The 24175-nt window shown below is 40.5% G+C and overlaps 1 protein-coding gene across 2 annotated transcripts in view; it reads left to right on the forward strand.

The window, feature by feature from the left end:
- Positions 1-22605, forward strand: part of chl1a (cell adhesion molecule L1-like a) — a 34042-nt gene extending 11437 nt beyond the window's left edge. Inside the window, exons 14-30 of one of the 2 annotated variants that reach the window (XM_085343820.1) lie at positions 245-410; positions 757-881; positions 1050-1154; positions 3165-3362; positions 3502-3572; positions 3682-3904; positions 4727-4842; positions 5265-5469; positions 5672-5794; positions 7966-8151; positions 13466-13504; positions 13989-14051; positions 14501-14614; positions 14898-15059; positions 15385-15561; positions 16540-16612; positions 22225-22605. In XM_085343820.1, the coding sequence (XP_085199946.1) occupies positions 245-410; positions 757-881; positions 1050-1154; positions 3165-3362; positions 3502-3572; positions 3682-3904; positions 4727-4842; positions 5265-5469; positions 5672-5794; positions 7966-8151; positions 13466-13504; positions 13989-14051; positions 14501-14614; positions 14898-15059; positions 15385-15561; positions 16540-16612; positions 22225-22438 (2360 nt within the window). In that variant the 3' untranslated portion in view covers positions 22439-22605. Of the gene's footprint in view, positions 1-244; positions 411-756; positions 882-1049; positions 1155-3164; positions 3363-3501; positions 3573-3681; positions 3905-4726; positions 4843-5264; positions 5470-5671; positions 5795-7965; positions 8152-13465; positions 13505-13988; positions 14052-14488; positions 14615-14897; positions 15060-15384; positions 15562-16539; positions 16613-22224 lie in introns of both variants that reach the window. The other variant, XM_085343821.1, reaches the window with a different exon arrangement.
- Positions 22606-24175: the final 1570 nt, after the last annotated feature.

A 24175-nucleotide genomic window follows, 5' to 3' on the forward strand; every position in this document is an offset into this window, starting at 1 on the left:
AAGAAAAGAAGGAATGTATTTCTTTTGAATATTCTGTGCTTTAAGTAGTTTAATAAAGCTAGGCAGTCTCTCTCATATATATATGTTGAATGTATGTTGAAGGAAGTTCCAGCCATAAACAGTCATTTATGAAATCAATGATTTGGCTCAATTTCAGAGACTCACATTGCTATTTAAATCAAGCTGGGCTTGTGAGGATTATTTCACTTGTGTTTTTCCCCCCTGGTTTTTGTGTTATCTTTAGACGCTACAAAAATTGTAGGTCCACCTCAGAACACGCAGGTTGACAGTGGGAAGTTGGCCAAATTGATGTGCAAGACTGAATATGATGCAAGTCTGCAGGACACGTTTGAGCTGGTGTGGAGAAAGGAAAACAAGGAGATCCCACTTTCCTCTGAGAAAAATTCCAGGTAACTGGTTTTGCTTTGATGGTGCTTTTATGCTGATGCTCTTACTGAGTAGAATAATAAATTCATCAATATAAACTTTTATGTGTATCTTGATCGGAGGATGCATTTTGCTGACATATTGTCTGCTCATCTCTATTTATCGTTTAACATGCTACGGTTTTAGTTACAGACATTAGAAAGTTAGGCTGTAGCATCAACCAGTGCACTTACTGGATAATAAAAGGCTAGCATGACTAAATTATGCATGGCTTTAAATTCTCTTTTATTATGCAGCTTTGGTGGAGGGGCCTCTGCTTGAGAGGTGGATTGAAATTACTTACTCTGACAAATCTTCACTTATGTTCAGATACTCTGTGAAAGGTGCCATGCTGGAGATCATGAATGTAAACCTGAGTGATCAGGGAACATATACATGCACTGCTAGAACAAGCCTAGATGAGGACTCTGCCACTGCAGTACTCACTGTACGGGGTAAGATGAATTATGTATGGTTAAATATTTATCGCACATTTTTGGAAATGATTTGGCTTCAAACAGTTAAATAAATATTCTGGTGTTTGTTCATTAACACATTTGAGATTCTCTAGATGTTTTAGTTATCACGTTGACGGTTGACGGCTCTTTTGTTCTGCACGGCAGATGTTCCTGATGCTCCGATAAAGTTAGACCTGTCCGAACTTGACAGTCCAAGGAATGTTGTTTTGTCTTGGATACCTGGAAGCGATCATAACAGCACCGTAACAGGTAAAAGTTAATGGGCAAAAAGCAGAAAGCCTGGAAGAAGGTTTTTGTGTATTGTTGTAAATACTTGTTAATAAAGATAGGATAACAAAAAAATGGAACGTGACTGAATACTTTTCATTTATTAGTTACTTTTACATGTAAGACACACCCTAACTGAACAGAGTATTCAATTCAGTTCAATACTATTCATTTACATAGCACCAATTCACAATAAGAGTCACCTCAAGGCACTTCATGCTCTAAAGTAAAGACCCTGCAATGTTAGAACACAACCCCAACCATCAGATGAGAGTCCAATATCATTGTCTAGTTCTGCAGTTCTTTAGCCTCGCCACTGGGAAAAAGAATCGTATAATGCATAATCAGTAAACAAAGCATATAAAATGCATGCACACAGCTGTAGTGCCTCCATAGTGTAGTAGTTTGCACTTTTGCTTGGTAAGAGAAAGGTCACTTGTTTGATTCTAGCTGAAGACACAAAACCCTTTGGTATTGCGTCAGGAACACCTCCAGTGTAGAGCTCTGCCAAATCAAAACATCCAGGGCGATTCGATGTTGCAACCCCTTGTGACAAGGGAGCAACTGAAATTAGCATTCAGGCACACCTGTGCTGTACGTGCATGCACTGACCAGAGCCCGAGTATGCGGACTAAAGCTGCTTCACAGTTGGAAAAAAGTCTGCAGGTTATTATTAAAAACTGAAATTGTTTTTTCGATGCAACTTTCAAGTGATTTACTGCAAATCACTGAGCGTTTTCATGCTTCCCGTGTGAAAAAGAGATTTAGTTGATGCTGTGATCACTTAAACAAGTGAAGAAAGCTGCAAAGCGCTGAGAATCCCAGCAGGGGAGCTTGTCTCTCATTTAGGCTTCAAAAGGGAGGGTGAAATTATTTTTGGTGGTAAGAATTTGTATGGGTTCATCAGTGTTGTGTTATTAATATTCTTAGCTGTGATGGGAAAAAATGGCTGTTTTTTGTGACTGAAATCAGATAAATCTTTTAGAACAAAAAGCATTTTCAATCCCGTGATACTCATCAATAAGTGTTAATATTTAACAAGGATGACAGCATTTTTTCTTAGAAGAATCTTTCATTATAGCCATTTTTACTAGTTTCATTCTTCCTTTCTTTCTTTTTTTGTATCATTTCTAGGTTTTTTGGCACATAATCACCACCTGTTGATCAGGAACAACATAACGCCTTTTTTTTAACAAAACAAAAACCCCCCAGATTATTTACAAAGTCACCCACAGGCTCATGGGGGCGCTTTCAAAAGACACACAAAACATTAGCAGTAAAAAAAAACTATATACTACATATCTATACAGAGTTTATTTAAGTGCATGCTAATGAACATCATAACCAAAAATATAGGATTGAAAGAAAACTGTAAAGTAATGAACATAATTAGTCTTTAGGAAGATAACAAAATCAGAAGCGCAAAAATATACAATGGACAGGAGGCTTTTAGCTCTTTCTGTGATGTGCCAATTTGTCTTTCTGATCGCTGTTAATGACAGCGTGGTAAAGCGCCTTCTCACTATCCCCTTCAGCTCTGGCCCTAGCGTTAATACCACTGTCAGTTCTTAATTTAATAAATTCAAATTAGAGAAGGTAGCACAACCCTTAATCCTAGAAGTTTCGTGGCACAGAAAGGGTGATAAAAGGGGTTAATATGAATCGTCTATCTGAGAATTCATAATACCACCAGAAATCCTTTTCTCCCTGGTACTTTTTTTCTTACTCACATTGTACTACACTAATGGTCCCTGCCTCCAGGTTCATAATTAGAAATGCATGAGTGGTATTGGTAATCTCATATTGATTGATAATGTTGAATTATTCATTTATCAAGGAAGGGGTAAATCAGCACTCATAGATACTGATCGGCGGTGTAGATAACCTCTCTATATGATATAATCTAAGCAAAAGTATAAAAGCCTAATATATGCTTTTAATAATCAGTGTCATTGTCACAACTGCGTGTGTCCTCTCTCTTTGTGAGCACAGAATTTGTAGTGGAGTATGAAGAGAACCGCTGGGAGCCTGGAAGGTGGAAGGAGCTACAGAGAGTCACCGGTAACCAAGCAACAGCTGAGCTAAAACTATACGGGAACCTTAACTACCAGTTCAGAGTGTATGCTGTTAATGCCATTGGACCCGGACCCCCGAGTGAGCCGACTGAACGACACAAAACACCCCCTGCTGGTGAGACCAGCTCCTATTTATTAAAAATGTCTCTCTGGTTATGTGTAACATGTCAAAGCATGCAAGTTTTAGTATTAAAAATGGCATCTTTTTTATTCTGCAAAAAATGATTTATACAAATGCACACATGTCTCCAAAGCACCCGATAGGAACCCAGAAAACATCAAAATTCAAGGCCATCATCCTCATCAAATGGAAATCAGTTGGGAGGTATGAGAATTGTTTATTCATTTAAATTTAAAAGACTTGTTATCTGTAAGAATTTTCACTAGAAGTTGTTATAGGATTGTAACAATTTCTCTGCACTGTCATATTGTAGCCGCTGTCACCTGTTGAGCGCAACGGCCCAGGCTTTGAGTACAAAGTGAAGTACCGCCAACTCGGGGTGGAAGATAGCTTCACGGAGCACATGGTCAACAGATCTGTGTTTCTCGTGAACAACACGCCCACCTTTGTCCCCTACGAGATTAAAATCCTGAGCAGAAACAGCTACGGCTGGGGGCCAGAGCCTAAGCCTGTTACAGGTTACTCTGGGGAAGATGGTGAGTAGTATGTATTAATATATTTCAGCGTACGATATAATTACCTGCAACTGACTTCATTACAACATACCCCAAAGCTGAACTGGCATATTTGTCTGTTGGTTTTCTTTTAACTCTGAACTTCTCGTGTTATGATTCTTTACCGTGTTCTCAGTTGTCTTTTGGCATTGTCTGCGGGAAAATGTGTCAGGTTAAGTTCTTTTCTTTTTCTACCCCCCTCCACTTACCCAAGGTTTTAACCCTGTGCAGGTGGTGCAGTAGTGACTTTTCCTTCCTTTTGTAAAAGGAAAAACAAAAAAACACCACTGCTAGCAGGTGGCAGATAACCTTTGTAGAGGAGAGGGATGTCAAATTTCCACTTCTGTCTCAGAAGCTGTTGGGGATTTGATAGATCACGACACGCTTTGCGCTGTAGGCCTACTGAGGCACGAGGGCTGCTTCACTTTCCAGTGTCTGCCGTGCTCCTGTCGTTACAGTAACGCGTAGAGTAGAAAATATTTACAGTGCCATTTTGTGTCTGGTGTGGATTTTCCCCCTGCTTTCAGTAGCTAATTTGCTTCATTTTGCATGTAGCTCAGCATATTTTCTGTGCACTTTCTTGGCTTTTTATACCAGCACCAATGTTTTGACTCATCAATTCATCAAGCAACAGAACACCATTCCTCAGCTTAAAACACTGTATTAATCTAACAAGGTTGATGTATTTTGTAACTTTCTGCAACTACAAACATTTTATTTTCAATATGTTGGGAAAAAAGTCGGAATAAAGGTCTGCTGTTCACAGACTTTCTGTGTTTCTCAACTTCCTCCCACCGTCTTTAGTTCCTACTGCGGCACCACGGGACATTGCTGTGGAGGTGATCAACACCACTGTTCTGAGGGTTAGCTGGACCCCAGTTCCGCCTGCCACGGTGCGAGGTCGCCTGGGTGGTTATAATGTAAGTTGTCAGCTTCTCAAACATCTCTGCATTTTCAATTCCAGCAAAGGAACTTCAAACAGCAGCGTGTTTTTCTCGGTATTTGAAAATCCTCCAATGTCTGCTTTCTGAATAGCGCGCTTTTTCTGGTGAAATGATTTTTGTCATTTGGAGGACAAACTCTAAAATGAGATCTCTGCATGTACTCTCATCGTGACAGCACATTTTGAGAGTTTTACTTTTGGTTGGATATAATTTTTAAACATTTTTTAAAAAATTATACCCAAATTTATCATTTAATGAGTTTTAATGCTGTACTTGTGTTGAAAGTTTGAAGGATGCACAGTGGCAAAGTAAAAGAGTGACAAAAAGATGTGTGTGTAAAGGAGCTCTTTCATTATCTTACTGTCCTTCTTGTTGTTTTATATTCCACCCTCTCACAGGTTCACTGGGTGAGGAGAAGAAGTCTCCTGAATCCCGACAAGATTTTAGATTTGAGTCACTCCATGTCCTTTTCTGGAAACAGAAGTCATGTCATTGTGCCAGGACTCGAACCTTTTTCTGAATACAAACTCACTGTTTATGTTTTCAACAAGAAGGGCAATGGACCCAAGAGTGATCCGGTGACCTTTAATACACCAGAGGGAGGTGAGGTGATACTGTGATCACACACGCTAAACAACCCATGCTTCAGGCGTTTATGCACACGTGCTGAAAACTGTACAAACTATGAATTCAGCTTTAAAATGAATTGCATCCTTGTGACAAGATCGGTTTTAGATCAGTGTGTTTTTCATCCCAGTTTTTAAAAAAATGTGTGCTTATCTTACCACTGTTGTTGTTTGTGTAGTTCCAGAGCAAGTTACCGTCCTTACTTCCTCCATCATCCAGAGAGATTCAGTTAGGCTGGAATGGGCACAGCCGCCAAAGTCAAATGGCATCCTCACCAGTTACCTCCTGCAGTACCACCTCAGTATGTAAACACACCACACTTTGTAGACCTTTGAACCTACATGAGGTTTTCCATCATAACAGAGTTGTCTCTGCTGTAACTCAGGGCTTTGTCTGTAGTGTTACAGTGGGCGAAGTGTAAACAGTCGTTCAACAGCAGCGTCGGTAAAGGGGACGCAAGAGAGGAAAAGATTATTAAAGAGAGAAGGAGGTGTAGAGGGGGTGGATATGTGATACTACAGCTTCGATTTACACATATGGAGGTTTAATTTCGATTTAAAAAACATTGTTGCATACACTATCATCTGCACATCACCTTTTCCCTTCTAATCTCGTGTGGCGTCGTCCCAGACAGTAGGTGGCACTGTGTGACACTGAACCCTCCTCCAGTCTGCAACGGCCTAATTGTTTCAAGATACTTTAGCCCGTGGCTTGACACTTTCCTCTGTGTTTCTTATCTCATATCCTCCTGCATGTTTCCTCCCAAAAGAAGCATTTAAACCAGTGCTCTATGTGCCTCTTGTGCTATTTTATTTGTATTTTTTTTTTTTTGCATTTATCACTCAGAAGCTTTTCTTTTTGCAAAAGAAAAAGAAAAAGCACCTTTATGCTGTAGTACAGTAAGAATGGACAAGTGAGTGAGGGGCTTTCATTACACTCTCTGTTTTCAAAGCCTATACTCTCGTTGGCTGACATTTCTGAAGTCTTTTGTGTAAAATGTGAAGGCAGAGACAGCCCTGTGCCGCCTCCAACAGCACCCACAGAGTCTGGCCAGCTCTTCAATACACTCTGTCCCTCTATTTCTGCCTTTTTTTTTCCCATATCAGATGTAAGACTTTACACAGTTATTCCCACACACTGCAATCTGTGGGTGTGTTTTTTTTTGTTTTTTTTTAGTTGAACTGATTCACCATATCACTTAAATGAAAATTTGGTTCCTATGAATAAACAATATATGTTGCGCTGTATGTGCAGTATCCTTTGGTTTCCTGACAGCACTGTGTGATCTGTTGTCGGCAACGTAAAATATCCTGTGCTCTCTACTGCCGCTGCAACCCCCCCCCCCCCCCCCCCCCCAAAAAAAACCCCAAACATTGTTTTTGCAAAGTGGCACAATGGGCTTGGCACATCAGCTCTCACCTGTGGTTCGGTATTGGCACAGTAATGGCATCACTGAGGGAGGTTTCAAAAGAAGTGTTGCTTTCACACAGCAAAATCTCCAGTGTTAAATTAACACTGGAGAGTGTCTATATGGGTCCACACCTCTGAGTGTTAAATACAACACTGTTGAGTGTTAAATCAACACTTTTGACAGTGTTATATGTTTAAAAGTAACCTAGTCAGTTTTGAAGATTAACAAAGACTAACACTGAGCAGTGCTGGTTTTCTAACACTGGAAAATAACTCAAAATGTTAGAAATATTCCAGTTAGAAAACCAGCACTGCTCAGTGTTAGTCTTTGTTAATCTTCAAAACTGACTAGGTTACTTTTAAACATATAACACTGTCAAAAGTGTTGATTTAACACTCAACAGTGTTGTATTTAACACTCAGAGGTGTGGACCCATATAGACACTCCCCAGTGTTAATTTAACACTGGAGATTTTGCTGTGCAGCAGTGCACACATACTGTACTTTGATCTATAATGCATATTTGGTGATATGTTGTGCTACTTGTGATTGTAGCTCTTCTGGTTTCCTTCTACTGCTTCCTTATGCATTCTTCCCCCTCATTGTCTTCCTTCCCATCACTTGTTTTTGTAATTTTTTCTTCCTTTTACGCAGAGTTAAAAAAAATCCCTTCATAGTCTCTGCTCGGTTACCACTTCCTATTGCTTTTCTCTTTTCTCATCTTCTCCACCTCCTCTTTTCATCCGTGCCCTGCCACTTGTTTACACCCCCCCCCCTCCTCTTGAGCTCTTTATTTCCCTCTTTCATCTTCTCTCTTCTTTCCTCATAATGTATTCCTCCTCAGCTTACCTGTCACAACATGTATCTGCTATATTCACTTCCTTCATGAGACAGCATAAAATCTCTTCATCTCTTCCTTCCCTCGACCGCTGACCCTCATTATAGCCGTGTTACGCTAACCTCCCACACGACCCAGCTGCGATGACTTTTTCTGCATCGATACATCGTAGGCTCGCTCTCAGCACGTGAACCGACCTGACCATCTTTCTTCTTCGTCTACAGTTAATGAGACTGCACTCGAGGTGATTGATTCCAAAGAGATCAACATTACCGGGGCTGACACCAACCATTGGACACTTCAGGGATTAAAGGGGGACAGCCTTTACCGCTTCGACCTCAGAGCGTGCACTCGAGCAGGTTGTGGGCCTCCACAGGCCGAAGAGAGCCGAACTGATTTTCCAGAGCCAGGTGAGCTAATGAAATGCATTTAACTTGGGTGGTAGTGTGCCTGTTTATTGGATTAATATATGAAAATCCCACAGATAAAACACAGCACTGCTGTGATGTATTCATTCATACAAGGGAGAAACATCATTATTAAGGCCAAAACTACTTTGTATAATTCAAGTGAGTACAGATCAGACTTTGAAGAGGTCATACTGTCATTTTTGTGCATACAAGCTGTGTTTTAAAAGAAGATATTGTCCTGATAGTGATATTGGACTTAACTGAACTTAGAAACCATCTAAGAAAGATGAGATTGGAAAAAACCTGTGTGTTGAAATATTACTTCCTCTCTAGAGCCTCACTCATCACAGCTTAACCTCTCCAATAGGAGTGTTTGTCAGACACTGTTTAACAATCTAGCACCAGTTTTTGTTTAGTTCAGCAGAATATAGTAATATTTGTAGTAAAATCCACTTTGAAATCACATCAGAAATTTGTGATATTTTCATGCAAAGCTGAGAACAACTACATTTAAATCATTAAAAAACACAAGGTGTAACAATTTCAAGGTCAGCAATAAAACGAAAGGGCAATTTTACAACATTTTTAGCTCTGTTGTACAAATCCTTCAGTTGAGAATGTCCTTCAAGATACTAAGGTGGGTTTGATGTGCTTGTCTAGGGCAGAAATGTACAAATATGTCTGTGGCTCAAGGACTAATTGGTATTTTGATAGGGGGAAACATGACATTGTAACTAACTAAAAGTGTTAGAAGTCAGATTGTTATTCAGAGCAAATGTTTCTAAAGGGGCTAAAACACTGCTTGAACTCAGATGTATCCAAAACACAATCAGGCAGACCAAAAGAGACCACACCATCAGAGGATCAATACACGACGCTTTGTTCACTGAGAAAATGAGAATTAATACATTTGCTAACTAAAGAAAGCGAGACCCCTATCAGAAAAGTCCTATCAAAAACATCTGTCTTGTTGTGGTCTTAGTGGATCATTAATGCGTCTCTAAACCAATTCTCAGGAGGGGAAACGAAGCCAAATACTTGGGGTGGGCTAAGATGTGCCAGCACTGCACAGAGGATGACTGGAAACAAATCCTATTTGCTAATGAATCCCACTTCAATCAGAAATGTGTATGTACGAAGAGAAGAGAGGATGAAAAAGCAGTTTATCAAACCCGCACCTGCATTGCATCAACTCCAGATGACGTAGCACTCCAGCATGACATGCTGTACTCTGTGGTTTGCATCTTTGTGGAGAAGGCTTCATACCACTGAAGGATAATGAGCCCAACACAACTCAAAGCTTTGTAGAACTACTTGAATACTAAAAGAAGCTCAAAAGCCATGGAGCATCGAATCATACCAGGTTATCAGGCTTTGCACCAGCTTGTCCATTCCAGCTCAAGTGCACAATCCCATTAAAGCAAAAGCTGGGCAGAGCATTGAGTATATTACAGAATTCTAGAATTTATGTACATGTTTTGAAGATTAAACTTTTTACCCAAATTTATAAGCTCTTATCATTTTTTAATGAGAAAAGCTATATTGAACGCGAAGCAAATGCAAAATAGAAGTATCTTCACAAGCCCCCTCAGACTGTAAATTATATATATAAGATGAGGGAGCTACTGTAACCGAAACGGGCAAATTAAGTGTCAAGCTGCTGCCTTAAAAAGCTCGGTGAAATTGCCTCCCTAATGTCCTTGTAAATGCTTTCCGCAGTTTGCATATAAAAAGGTACATCTCCAGTTTTCGTGTGACAGCGGCTGTGAATATTCAACAAACCTGCGAGCAGAGGATCCGAGTGAACCTCCGAGTCTGCGGTTTAGTCTTGAGCCAGTTAGAGTTTAAAAGCAAAACGACGATTTGGAAATTTTGAAAGGATACGCTGAGCATATTGAGTGCAGCTCATTTAAAACCGGAGCGCTGTGGTTCCTCTTTTTGACTTTGTTTTGAAGTCTGGCGGCGGACGTGTGCAAATATTTTATGCTTTAAAGACTCTTTTAAATAAAGCGATGTGAGAAATTACAATAATGTGATTAAAGAGACTGTAAGTGAAAGCAGGAATTAAGCTGGTGCCACTTTGCTAACTAAGAAATGCCTGCACCCTCACAAAAGTCTTAGAATTAAGGGCTAACTTGACTCATGTTATACCAAATGAATTTATCAGAGGAGCCAGAAGTTGTAGACTTGGAGCAGATCACTTGCTTAGCCTTGATGTCAGGTAGAAGCAAATCAGTCACATGAGAGCATAATAAAGCTTATATTTGACAAAAAATGCTCACTAATTCACAAATAACTACACAGATGGTGGTGGCTTTAATTTATATCTTGAATAAAATCCTCTCCACGAGCTCCTCCTTCTAGTGCTTAGCATCCATTTGCTGGCTCTGCATATTTTGATAAAAGTTATTCAGTCTTCCTGAGCTTTTATGCTTCCTTTGAGAAGCACTGCATCTTGTAGGTGGATGTCCGGCCCGAGAGCCATTAGATGCATTGTTTGTAAATATGGTTGAGTAGAGGCTCGATGCGGAGATAAAATAGCTCTGTTTGAGAGAGCTGTCCTCGGGGCACGTTAGTCACAATGCAGTGGAGGAGATTTATGGAGACCAACAGCACAGAGCAGGGGCAGAGTGAATTTAGAGACGTTAACGGGGAGTGATGGAGTGACAGCAGGGCAAAAAAGAAAGATGAATGCACGGGAGCTAGTGAGGTCAGGCGCTGAAGTAGTCCTTTTATAGTTCACCTTTTTGACTGAATAAGCTTTTAATGCCTCTCACCATTTAGCTAGGATAAACAGCTGCCTGCCTTGAAAATATTCTGGACAAATCACAGAGTGACATGTCTGAACTACAACAATTACGCAGACCCGTGCACGCGTCCACATGTCTGTGCTTGAAAAGTTTGCAATGCCAGTGAGTTTCTGGAGGGCAAGCCAAAAAAAGGGGGGAAAAAAGGGTAAAAGAATGTGTTGAAACATGAGAAACACGAGCAGGAAAAAAAACGGGAGAAAAAAACAAAGCTAACAGCCACAGAGAACAGCGTGGCACACAGTAGGAGAAATATCTATTTTTCTCCATCAGGTCTCAGGAGATAACAAAGGAGCAAAGATAAAGCAGGCTGCAAACTTGACAAAAAGCACAGAGGAGCACATGCCTCAAAAGTCACACAAAAATAACCAGTTTCTCTGGAGATTAAATTATTGCTCCCCGACACAGCACTTGAACACCTAAGTTGTTATCGGCAACAAATTTGCTAATGGCTCGAACGCATCTATTTATTTACTTTGAGTTTCTTTCGAAAAACACTCACAGTCTGAACTTATACCTCGGATATCTATGTACACCCCCCCCCCGGCTATCCAGTGTTCAGTCTGCAGATTTTCTTGTTATTTAAACTTTTGCTTGCATGCTGCGCTCTGTTTTTGGATCCTGGATATTTTAATGTAAGCTCAGGTAGCGGCACACTTAATTCGCACCAAATGATGTGAGAGATAATACATTCAGGAATTCACCGCATTCACAAATGAGGTAATATGTGTGCCACAGGTAAAGATACCTTTTTTCCTCCCCAGTTAGAAATTCAAACCTTGTTTAAATTCATATAACTATGAATAATGTAAACATGCAGGGCTGGTTCTAGCTGTTTGGTGGGCCCAATGCAAGATGTGTGTGTGTGTGTGTGGGGGGGGTGCGGCTAGATTGGTAAATCTAAATTCAACGATCTCCGGTTGACCGAGAAAATGATAATAAAAGGTAAACTGTGAGGCTCCAGGTGCTGCATTTTAATCAGAAAAATTATTGTTATTCTTTTAAATTTAAGAAACGAAATTCTTCAACATGAGAAAACAATAAAACAATAAGTAAATAAACTGGGCTGTGGTCCAGATGAACACAAACTAAATGAAACCATTACTTGGAATGAAAATGTAACCAGCGTTCTTGCAAATGTGCGGACGGCAACACAAGATGAAAACAAAATAGCATATTAAAATGCAATAAACGAGCATCTGTTTTGAAGTGCAAGTAGTAAAACCACAGGCAGAGCAGTGTTTATGTTGCAGTTTAAAAGGAACCGCGTGTAACTGTGAACACAGCCTTTATCATCCACAACATGTCTGCTTGCTGACATTTTTTTAGCAAGGCGGCTCAAACACTAGCTCCCCTTTCCACCTCACAAGCGAATCTACATTGTTAACAAATGCCTTACCTTTACCCTGTACACATTACTCATCTTCATTTCCCTCCTTTTTAAATTTTTGGGCTCAAGCTGAATCGGGATAAACCCTTTCGATGCCATTCAGCAATCACTGTTATTCTCCTGCTGAGGTGATGTGCGGCTGTCGACTATCCCATCATACATGCCGACACATCACTCATTACCTGACGGCTGATGATGAGGAGTTTGAATTACCCCACAAACACAAGGCGCAGCTTCGTTTTCTTTGTAGCTTAGTTTGAGGTTATATCCTACATTTAATACTTAATTGCTTCACTAAACACATGAAGAGTTTAGCTGGCTATAAATAAAGACAGGTCATTTTAATTGAGGCTGAGCATCTGCATCTGTGTATTCCATATATTTAAAGAAACAGCTCTGAAATAAACAATGCAGCATTTCAGACATAAAAGGGTGAAAAATGTCAAAATTGTTAAATAACCTCAATTAACCAATAACTATATTGCTAGCTATAATTATATACTTTGCTGGTATTGTTGCTGGTGCTTTTCACCTCTCCAGATGTTATCCTCTTCTCTGTTCTCCATGGAAACACCTCTGTAGCACATGTTTAGCTTCATCGTATGAAGACCAGCCCTCAATATAAGGGACTAAATTATAACACTGGTTATTACCAAAATAATTTTTTATGTTTGTATGTGCAAGCTCTTTGTTTAAAATGACGAATTAGAGAAACCAGATCAAATTTAGACAAAAAACAGGAATTCAGTCATTTTTAAAAAACGAAAAATATTTGTGTTTTCTTGTTTTTATTTGCTATATATGCACGTATCATCACTAGAATAAGGTTATTAGTAATTTTCCGTAGGTAACTGTCAGAAAAAAAACATAGGTGTCATCTTTTGGTTGCACAGTGCCCTCTAGTGGTGCAGATGTCAACCAGACTTCAAATCCAAACAGCACTTGATGCAGCTACACACACAGAGCTTGTATATGTTTGTGAGAATGCACTTTTGTTCTCCGGTGGCCCTGCAAATGTGTCAGCATGTGTTTGTGTGCCTGGTCTATAAACCTTAAAGCGGGATTTTCATAAACATGTAATCTTCTGCTTCTTCGATTTCTTTTTATCCCTCTGAAGATTTGTCCCAGACTCCAGCTGTGGCCCCTGCTCAGAGCAGTATGTATCACCGCCTGCAGCTGGTGTAGCTAGCCAACATAGAAGTGGTGGTAGAGACAGACGAGGTTGTAGGCGTGTTGGTGTAGCAAGTAGCTTTCCATAGCCTCAGCAAAAACATGTCCTTTATAGTTGTACAAATATAATTTGGGTGAGTCCTGTATACCACTTCGGGAGAGACAGAAAGACATTTCTTTGTGCAAATCATTTGCCGGAAAGTGACAGTTGTGGTTTAAATTTGCAAGTCAGATTTATTGTTGTGCTGCAGTAGACACCCTGTAAGTCAGATTTATTGTTGTGCTGCAGTTACAGGGTGTCTACCGCGGTATAAGTTGTGCTGTGCTTGTGCAGTTACTGCGATTAATGCAGTTTTCCCAGTCGCTCTAACAAATTCCGCCTTTATGTAGTCTCGCTTGTTGCACAATATATTAGACTTGACAGCTTTTGTAGAAGGAATCTAACATCTGAGGTTTCTCTTTCATTCCAGGCTACAACTGCTCTCTCTCTGTTCCCAGCTCTATCTCAGGCAATTCTACTCATCCTCCTTTAGGTATATAGCTCACACTCACACATGCGCAGCCAATATTAAGCCTGTGAGCTCGTCTTGATGTACTTGAACTTTCAAGTAACAACAGTATTCGAGGCATGGAGTTGTTTCAATCTGCTCTAATATCTACTCGTGGTGGTGGGGGGTGCGCCATGAAATGCCATCTTTATTTAACGTAGAGGGAAAACTAGATGTCACTCCCGCCCACGATCTATATATCTACCCTTTATGAGCCCAAATCCAACTCCACTCAATTAAGTCTGGGGCCGGGAAATGCCTTTTGAACTGTCTTTTTGAAGGGTTTCTGCTAGACGGATTGTTCTCAAGCTGCAGGGGATCCTATTTGCCTCTGCTAATCCTCTTTTCCTGCCTTCTCTCTCCTTTTCTCTCTGCCTGTCTGTGTTTTCCTTTCCTCCTTATTTACTTCCCCCTATTTCTTCTTTCTTTATCAGTTCCAGCCCTGTTGAACATAAGCTCTTACGTGAGTGACACCTTTGCCAAAATCAGCTGGACTGCCAGAGAAGAGCAGCGGAGCTTGCAGCTTTATGTGGCTTATATGAATAACCGTAAGCTACTTTTCCTGTCCCCGCCTTGCTAAAAATTGATAGGAATTTAAGGTTGTATCATGTTCAGGTACACCTAGGGATGTTTTATATTAACACCTAAAAAATATAGCGTAAGCCTCCTTGGTTGCTTCAATCCCTTCCCTTTAAAAATGGATTCAGATGTGTTTAAGTTATATTTAGTGTAACCATAATACTGGAGAACCATTTATTAGTCGCCAACAGCACATCCTCTTCTGCTAATACAGACTTGCTGCTTGTGCACTTCCTGTGCTTGGCTGTGTAGGTGATGGGAACTGGCGGATTTCAGAGGCTGTAAACGCTTCTCAAAGTTTCCACATAATTGACGGGCTCGAACCGGGGACGGTGTACACTGTGCGCCTCATGGCTAAGAGGCTGCTCGATAACGCTAGTATTTTCGAAGACGTTATCGAGACACGCACCAAAGGTGAGAGAAGCAAAGACTGTCAGCGTCAGTAGATTTTAGTGATAACAACACCAGCATATCATTATCAAACTGACTGAGTGACTGACTGACTGTGCTGAACGTGTGAATTTATTCATTTCTTTCTTATGAATCCATGCACATTTGCTTTTGTCTTCTTCCTGTCTAACATCTGAGTAAAGAGTCAGTGTGACATCAAACCTGAGCTCATCACATTTTTTTTTTTCAATCAAAGATCAAGTTGTTTAAGAGTGCTCGAGTGGTTGGGCCCACCTAATAGAGTCGGTGTGTAAAGCTGGTTCTTGAGCTCTCTTTCACTTGTTTTCAGGTGCTGCAAGTCAGCAGAGCAGCTTTTCAACCCACGGCTGGATGATTGGGACCATGTGCGCTGTGGCACTGCTCACCCTTGTTGTGGTCATTGCCTGCTTTCTGCGGAAAAACAAAGGTGGCAAGTATGCAGGTACGCCATCGCCACAGCGACAAGAAAATCTCGCCATGGAAAAAGGTCAGTTAGTCCTTAGCCAGGGTTGAGTCCCCTAAGTCATTTTGAGCTAAAATTGAAATCCTAAAACTACTACCAATTTATCAGGATGATGCTTTTTTTATAACTTGGGCCTCAACCCTGAGCTCAAACCTGTTTATGCATGTGGGTCACCTTTGCACAGCAGCTACAAGCTGCAAACAATTGGTGCGGCCGTGTTAGTTGTCTTAGTACCGCTGATTTCATACTTGTCAAGACAGACAAGCGGGAATCAGCTGCCTTTGTTGCACTCCTCTCCACTGCTCACCTGAGGAGACCTTCCGAGCTCTTCCATCTCACTATTGTGCTGCCATGTATCAGAGTCAAATTCAGTCTCACAATGGGCCTGCCTGCAAAGTGTCTGTTCACTCTGTTTCTTTCCTCTGAACCTTTATGCTTCCCCATCTTCTGCCTACTCCACTTCTTTGCCTGCTGTAGCTGTAGACAAAAAGTACTGAATTTTTCATCAGCTCCTTTGGATTCCCCCCTTTTGCCCATCCAGTTCTTTTCAAGGAACCCCTCTTTTAGCTTTCTCAAACGCAACTGGTCTTTTCAAAGTGTTGTTTGCACAAAGAGCTGACATCTAGCACTTTGTGCTAGACACGCAGAAGAGAGGGTTTCCATGTAAAGACTTAATGTAATGTTTACACAGATTTAGCTGTTCTCAGATGCTTTTGGTCGTGACTTCTCAATTTCTAATCTTACAGTGTTGAGATTGCGTATCGCTAAGTGGATCTTTTAAGCTCAGATATGGATATGTCCAGTTTTGACATTTCTGCAGTTTCCAGAAATACTGCTGTTTGAGTTATTTTCCCTTTGTAGGATGGTAAAGACAAGATCTTCTAAAATAAATCTGAATCTGGAGACTTATGGATGCACACACGAGTAAAATGTGATTGCATCTTTGTGTGAAAGTGCTGCACTAACAATGGTGCTGAAGTGCCTGTCTTGCCCTCTCTGCAGTGAAAGAAAAGGAAGAGCCCCACTCTGACACGGAGTCACAGAAAATGAATGATGACACCTTCTGTGACTACAGGTGAGCTATACCCCTTTTCTGCACGCTGCAGTACCAAAGATTGATGAGAAATATCTATTTTTTATTATCTCAAAAATCACTATGCTGTAATTAATATGTTGTGCATATGTTAAATGTTTTCTGGCTGAAAAATAATTTTTTTGTCATGTATCACTGTGATGTCTTTCCCTCCCAACCTAAAAGCAAACCACGCATTCATGAGCTTTACCAGGATGAACCTAGAAGCCAGTGCTCTCGTCATTTAATGGGCTAGGTAATCACACGGTGTAGTTAAAAGTAGTGGTTAACACACAGCACAAGCTTTGTTCCCTTTTAGTTGGAATTATGTTCTTTTACTCCTGATGACGTGCATGTGTCTGTTCTGCAAAGTGCTTAAGTCACGTAGTTGCTTTAGGCATCAGTAGGCCATTTGTGTGCTAGTCTGTGTATGCTTTTATATAGACATTAATATTTTGGGGGGGGGGGGATATTTGTGCACTGCTTGCCTCCTTTTGTGTGTGCGTTTGAGTGTTTTATTGGTGTTTTTTTTTTTTAACTTGCTGTCATTCTATGTAACGCAACTTACTGCATATATTTCTTTGAGATAAATGCTGCAAATTTTAGTCAAAAGGTCTAAATATTACAATTATTCCATAGACTTCTAATGTCCATAGTTTTTGCCCTCCCTTATGAAAATTCTCAGGTAAAAAGTTAACAAACACCCTTGACTGCAGCTGGGGCAGGCTGGAGGCATCAACAAACCTCGAAATGCATTTGTTTACTTGGCATTTGCACGGCTTCAAAATCCAACAGAGAAAAGATTTATAGATATGATCAGTCTTTAAAAGATCTTTTTCAGACAACAGCTCTGATACCAGCTATTTAAACTGTTTTTTTTTTGGTAAATCTAGACAACAATTAAACTGTGATTTCACTGCAGTCTCACACTACTGACATGAGCCTGTGTTACTGACAAAGTTCTCCTTTCAAATACAGTTGTGTTGCGTAAAAAGTTAGACATTTGCAGTCGGCCGCATAGTGAAAGACACGCCATACTGTTAAGACTGGATTCCACTTAGAAACAGGAAGCTCGTTTAGTTTGCAAGTCTTGTTCTCTTTCATGCTTCTTGTTTTTACAAAAGGAAGTTTTAATTTCAGTTTAGCTTTAAGTCTTAGACCCACTAATAGTTCTTCCTGTTTAAAGGGAGTTCTTCCTTCCCACTGTTGCCAAGTGCTTGCTCATATGTATATATAAAATAGTTTAGCAAACTTTAACATGGAAAGATGACTTTAGGGATAATAAAGGTTATTGAAACATAACTAGTTCCTGTCTGTAGTGCCTCAGCTTACTTGGGAACTTAATAGATGCAGATTTACTTAAATAATTTTAAGTAGTTTTAAAAAAGAGGAAGCTCCTACTGCACACGCACAGATTCTGGATACACGATAATTGCTGATGGAAAATATACGGTGAAAAACCAGGCCTTTGAGCCCGAGGCAGGCAGCTGTTGTACTTTATAATAGCTGTTGAATTTCCATTGTTTGCATTGTTTAGCTGCTACGGTGATAATTTTGGGGAATCGAGCGAATCCTATTTTGCTTGACAGCATTGCGGCAACTGTGTGAGAATGGTGTGTTTGTTTGTGCAGAAAGCACCTAAAATAGCCTCTTCTGCCTGCTTTGATTCTTCTCGTCATCGTATTATTCAGAACATGATTACTCACAATTGTGTGGTTGCTGCCAATTGCGTTCCTGTGCTTCTTGCCAAGACTGTAATTCTGTTAAACAGGAAAGAATGGATTGTCCAGTGTCCATGACCCTGTTTTTGTATTACGGACCACAGTTACTTTGTGGCGCAGATTTGCTTGATGTCGCAATTGTGATAAAAAGTGCCAATGGGAGTGAAAAGTGTTGCAGGAAATCTACTAAATGAACAGATGCAGTCGGTTCGTTTCAGTAATGAAAACAAATTAGCAAGAGACGTGTAAATTAGCAGGTCAAAAATGAGCGGACCTGATGATAGAGCAAGAAATTGACTAAGAAAAAATGCCATCCATGTGTTTCCTGAGAAAGCTGTTCGTTCTGGAGCAAGGGGAAACGCCTGTGGGGTCTCAGAGGCTGTGGCAGCTGTTCTCTTGGTAAATCCAATCGCTCAGTCGGAGTGTTTATCCAGAGTAGGCATCCCTGTTTTGTTTTTTGTTTTTTCGTGCATGCCGTGTGAAGCTGCAGCTATTTATTAAGTCAAATCAAGGAATCTTACTCTCAGCCAGCTGTGGGAACAATCACTTTCTGTAAGATTACAGTTAAAATTACAAGGACATATTCTAACCTGCTCCAGGTCTGAGCATCTAGAGACATTTTTGACACTATCCATCCATTTATTTATTTTTAACCCAGTGCTGTCAAACTCAATTTACAACGTGCGCCACATATGGGACCCACTTATGATAAATGTGTAAATTTACAGAAAACTATGTTACTCCATTTCCACAGCTGGCCTGTAATTATAAAAATTATAAAATATAAAGTTTTCATTAATTCACAGAAAATTCATTATAAAAACGAGTAAAAATTCATTTTACTGTAATAGTAGGAAAACAAGAACGTCCCTGTTATTTCAGTGTTTATCTGTTAGTGTTTGGTGTAAGGGAGCAGTCTTTGTCAGGAAACACTGTAAAACTTAAAACTGTAAAAAATATACTTAAAAGTGCTAAATCTATGCACTCCTTCACATTTTCTAAAGCTCTTTAACATGCTGGATTGGAGACTTTGGTGGGCCGATTCTGGCTCCCGGGCCTTATGTTTAACAGCCCTGGTTCACCTGCTATCCAGTTCATGGGAGACTGGGGCCTTTCTTGGCCATCATAGGGCAAGAGACAAGGTATGCAGTGGACACGTCACCTCTATTACAGGGTCAGTATAAACAGTTGTAAAGGTACCTGGCACATATGCGTTTTTAAAATTTAATTAAATTTCTTTTTTTTTTCCTGGACAGCTGTTCTCCTCCTGATGCTCCACATGAAGTTCTGCTCTGTTGAATCAAAGTAGCAGTATTACTGACGACCACAAATATGTTGGGGCACAGCTCCAAATAATCACGGTGAAGTGGTAGAGGACAGAGCCAAAGCTTTGGCACAGCACTCACAGCTTTGGGCCATCCACCAGTCCTATTTATATGCTCATTCTCATAACTTCTCCCTCTGACTTTCCAAATAAATTAACACTCTTAGCAGCAACTATCGCAGCCAAATCAGCTGCCAGATAAGAAATGGTGCAACGTGCAGTAAACTGCTAGCCACAAACTTTAATAAATCACATTTGTGTGATTCTGTACTCTGAAGATTTTGTATTCTGAAAGAGAAACGCTCACACAGTGAGGGCAAGCAAGAAATAACTGTGTCCACACCCTCTGAGTGACTCATTTCTAGTAGTTTTGCGACTGTATTATGCATTAATTGGCTCAATATAGGTTACATGTATTCATTTAGGGCTGCATGCTTTAAAAAAAAAGAAAAAATGAAGTGGTGGCTACGATTCTGCATAGGTGCTGCAAGACTTCCAGGCATCCTTTTGGTAAAGTACTATTTTCTGCAAGGTTGATGAAATGGTAGAGAAAGTCTCAAGAATGTGCCCAAGTTTTATTTTTTCTTTTTTTCCACATGTGAAGAACTGGCAAAAAACGGAGAATGCTGTGATATTGAATTTCTTTCTGACAAACTTTATTTCGGAGCTCGCAGGGCAGGAGAAACCCTGGTGTTTGTTTGTGAGCCAGTGCAGATGCTTTGCTGCAACTATCTGTTTAGAATGCTTCTCATGGTTAGTTTCATGAGTCTGTTCTGACTACTGTCCCCCAGAGTGCCCTTAGCCTTACTATGATGTTGTTTTCCTGGCTTTAGAGCTGGATTCAGGGCTCTGAAGTGCCCTTTGAATCTCTAAAGGCAATAGACCACCCACCGGTATGCCACGTGTCTGGGGAGCTGACAAGTGGTAATTATGCTTCAGATGATTTCTCTTTGTAGACAGCCCTCTATTGCTTTGCCCCTCTGTCCACTGCAAGAACAGCAGGTGTCATGGCTGGAGCAGGCCGTTAGCCAAGCGTGTGATGCAATTTTTTCCTCAGCCGGTTTATGTGTTTCTTTTTCTTTTTTTCCCCTTCCTAGCCTGGTGAAAGCTCTCATGTTCTCATACTGCTCATATTTTTATGTGCAATTTGGGAGAAGGCAGCAGATGCAGGGAAGTTATTTCTCCAGACACCTTGAAACTAGAATACAAACAACTTCAGCTTCACGATCGGGAAAAATACACCTTGCACCTGAAGTTTTGCTGCCCCCACTCTACCCAACCCCAAAAAACCAAGTCAACATAGGTCAACAGGAAGACAAATTTAATTACCTCCCCCCCTTTCCACCTGTAGCTTTTGAGTGAGGGGCTCAAAAGCACTCAGCCCCATTTTATCATGGCATTCAAAGTCACTGTGGGCGGGCTGCAGCGGCGGTGGCATTCCACTGCTCTTAGATAACAGCCACTTATCTGCAGCACTCTAGAGTCGTCAGAGAAAGAAGGTTTGATAAGAGCTGAAATGTGGACCTTATGTGGCTTGCATTGTAAACGGCCTCATGAAAACGGGCAGATAAGATTTGTTATTAAAAAATCCCTGCGAAGGAGAGCCATTTTAAAATCTCAGCTTGAACCGGGTCTCTGTGCTAAAATCCTGCTCAAAATGTTGAGCTTTTGTTTGACACAGGTGTCAACTGCAATATGCCTCAAATGGCGCTATCATGCATGTGCCACCTGAGCAACGCAGACGCTCTGTGTTATGAATACAAAGAGAGAGAGAGCGGGCGCGCGCGTGAGAGAGGGATAGAGGTGTTGCCAAACACTGATCGTTTAGGGAATTTGAAAAGAAAGACAGGGAGGAAAAATATCCTCAGTGCTTTGAGGTGACCCCCACGTCTTGTAGCAAGACACCTGCAAGTTGGCCAGTTGCCCAGCCTTAAATTGGCATCTAATCTCCTCAGCCGGAGTGTGGGCCCATGGGAATACTACGAATGACAGGCTGTTTGTCTGGGATTGCATATGCCCCACCTCCACTCCTCCCTTTCTCAGCCTTTACCCTCCACTCCGCCCTCCACCCCAATACACAAACACACACACACACCTCCCTCTCGGCTTCTTTCTCACTGCTCTCTGGCAATTTCCATTGCTGGCTCTAAATAGATTTGAAATTGCCTTCGGTCCTGAAGCCCTGGCAATTAGCAATTAGTGAAGTGATTGTACCAACCCGTTCCTGCCTCCCTTGTGCTCCCTTTCCTGCTGTGCAGCCGCTGGATCCACCCCTGCCTACTGCCTCTAGTGATGTATTGAAACCATAAGAACTTGCTTCATGAGCCCGTGTTTCTCTTAGCAAGTATTTGGCAGGCTATATGTGCTGATTATTCTCTGTTTGCTGGTGTTTGTGTGTGTAGCTTTTAATTTCGTGTGAAATACATAGTGTGCAGTGTGCTCGTGTCAAAGACGGCCTCTTAAGGCGACATGTTTTGCGCTCAAAACTGTTTGATGTGCTATACCACGAGTTTATTTTACCCACTGCACCGCTGACCTCAGCCATCCTTCTCTGTTCTTCTTAATGACAGCGACAGCGATGAAAAGCCACTGAAGGGCGGTAGCCTGTGTTCCCTGAAAGGAGATGATGCAACTGGGGACAGTGTCAGCAGATACACCCTAGGCGACTATGCAGACGGTGGAAGAGAGTTCAATGAGGACGGCTCATTTATTGGGGAGTACTCTGGACACAGGCATAGAGGCTCTGTTAGCGAGCCCAACGGACCCAGTCTTGTGAACGTATAAAAGCCGAGCTCCAACTGAACTGACTTCTACTTGAGATCCTTTCAGGATACTTTTTCATTCAGATTCCCAACATTCAGTAAAGCTCAAACACCCAAATAAGGGAACTGACTCAAGCAAAAAAAAAAAAGCGGGTAGAAGTTTTGCCCACAGCCTTTAATGGTAAGAAAAAAAGGGGGAAAGTGTGTTTTTGTACATCCTGTATGAAAAGTGATTAATGTAAGATTTTAAAGTTTGATAATTTTATTAATGATGAAGTGTTTTTAACCTTTCAGCCACAGTTTTACATCTACATTGTTAATTTTTTTTTGTTTTTTACTGTAACAAAGGCATAAGATAAATCACTTTCCACAGAGTAAGTGTGCATTTAAACGTCAAAACATTTTTTTACACAGCAGATGAAACTAACACATACAGTAGATATGCTTATGTGTTTGCAGCATGTTTACATATTCATGCCGTATAGTTCAACGCAGGGTGTCATATTTATTGAAGACAGAATCACTCTTATGATTACAATACTGTTCTTTTACTGTACAGTTTGGTTGTTAATATGCAAATGTCAAAGTTGATCATTTGTAATTTTTTTATAATCAAAATGTTGATGTTCTTTTTGTGTCAATATATCAAACGTGTGCTTTCTTGCTTTTACATATCAAACAGACAAATGTTTCAGCAGCATTTATTAGTTTTTAGAAAGACAGATGAGTTATCTTCTTGCATTTGCAGTGGAGTGCAATCATGAAAAAAAAAAAAGGTTTCACCTCAAGCCCTCAGCACTCACAACAATTTGTCATAAACCTATTTGTAATTTTTTGGGACTTTTTCAGTTATGTGCCTTAAATATCCAGGATATAACAGGATGAATCACTCTACATCCTCGAAGAATTACCGGGAAGCAAGACTTTTTTTTTTCCTGTCAAATTCTTAATGTCGGGTACGTTCTCTTCTTTTTCCACTTGGTGACTCATCAGCATCAGTTCATTTTTGGCAACTTAGAAAAAATCCCGTTGAAGTTGAAGAGAGATGTCCTCTCATTGGACGAGGGATGGAAATACATGATGGAAACCCATTCTTTGTGAAATTTCGTTCACAAAGCAACACTGAAAAATGATACACTCACGGCTGAATTAAGCTCGACTTTATGAAAGGTCAAACACACTCTAAATCCCCACAATATTTTTCCCGTTATCTCTGCAGTACGTGCTGCAAATCGCCACATGCATAATGCATGTTGCTAAAATATTCATTAGGAATATAACTCAAAGTTGAAATTTGACCTATTCGATAAGCAGAACTAAGAAAACTGGGATACAGCAGTGCTAAAGGTTTCTTTGGTTAGATGCTCGTTTTTAGGTGCAAGATTAACCTTTGAACCCTCTTAAGGTACAAAGACCATTTGAAAACTAAAGGAGATCCTTGTGGAAAGCATATCACTTACATACCTATACTTATAGAACTGCAACTATTTCAAATATATTAAAGACAAACATTTGCACACGTACTAAAGAACATGAGAAAAGAACAGTGGATAATAAAGAGAGCCTTAGACTTAAAAACAACACAAGTTGTGAAATATAGTCAACTTTTTAGTCAATCTCTTTCCCATTACTGTACCAGGTCCCAAGGCTCCAATTATCTGAACCAAAGCGATACTTGCACTTCCCTTCAAGTTCTGAGGGGAAAATGTTGCACCTTTGATGAGGCAGAAATTCCAACTAACGAAGACGGGAGATGATC

The sequence above is a fragment of the Diplotaxodon limnothrissa genome, linkage group LG20, assembly GCF_057381915.1.
Source record: "Diplotaxodon limnothrissa isolate DT_005_m linkage group LG20, D_limnothrissa_male_GT1.1, whole genome shotgun sequence".
Classification (NCBI taxonomy): domain Eukaryota; kingdom Metazoa; phylum Chordata; class Actinopteri; order Cichliformes; family Cichlidae; genus Diplotaxodon; species Diplotaxodon limnothrissa.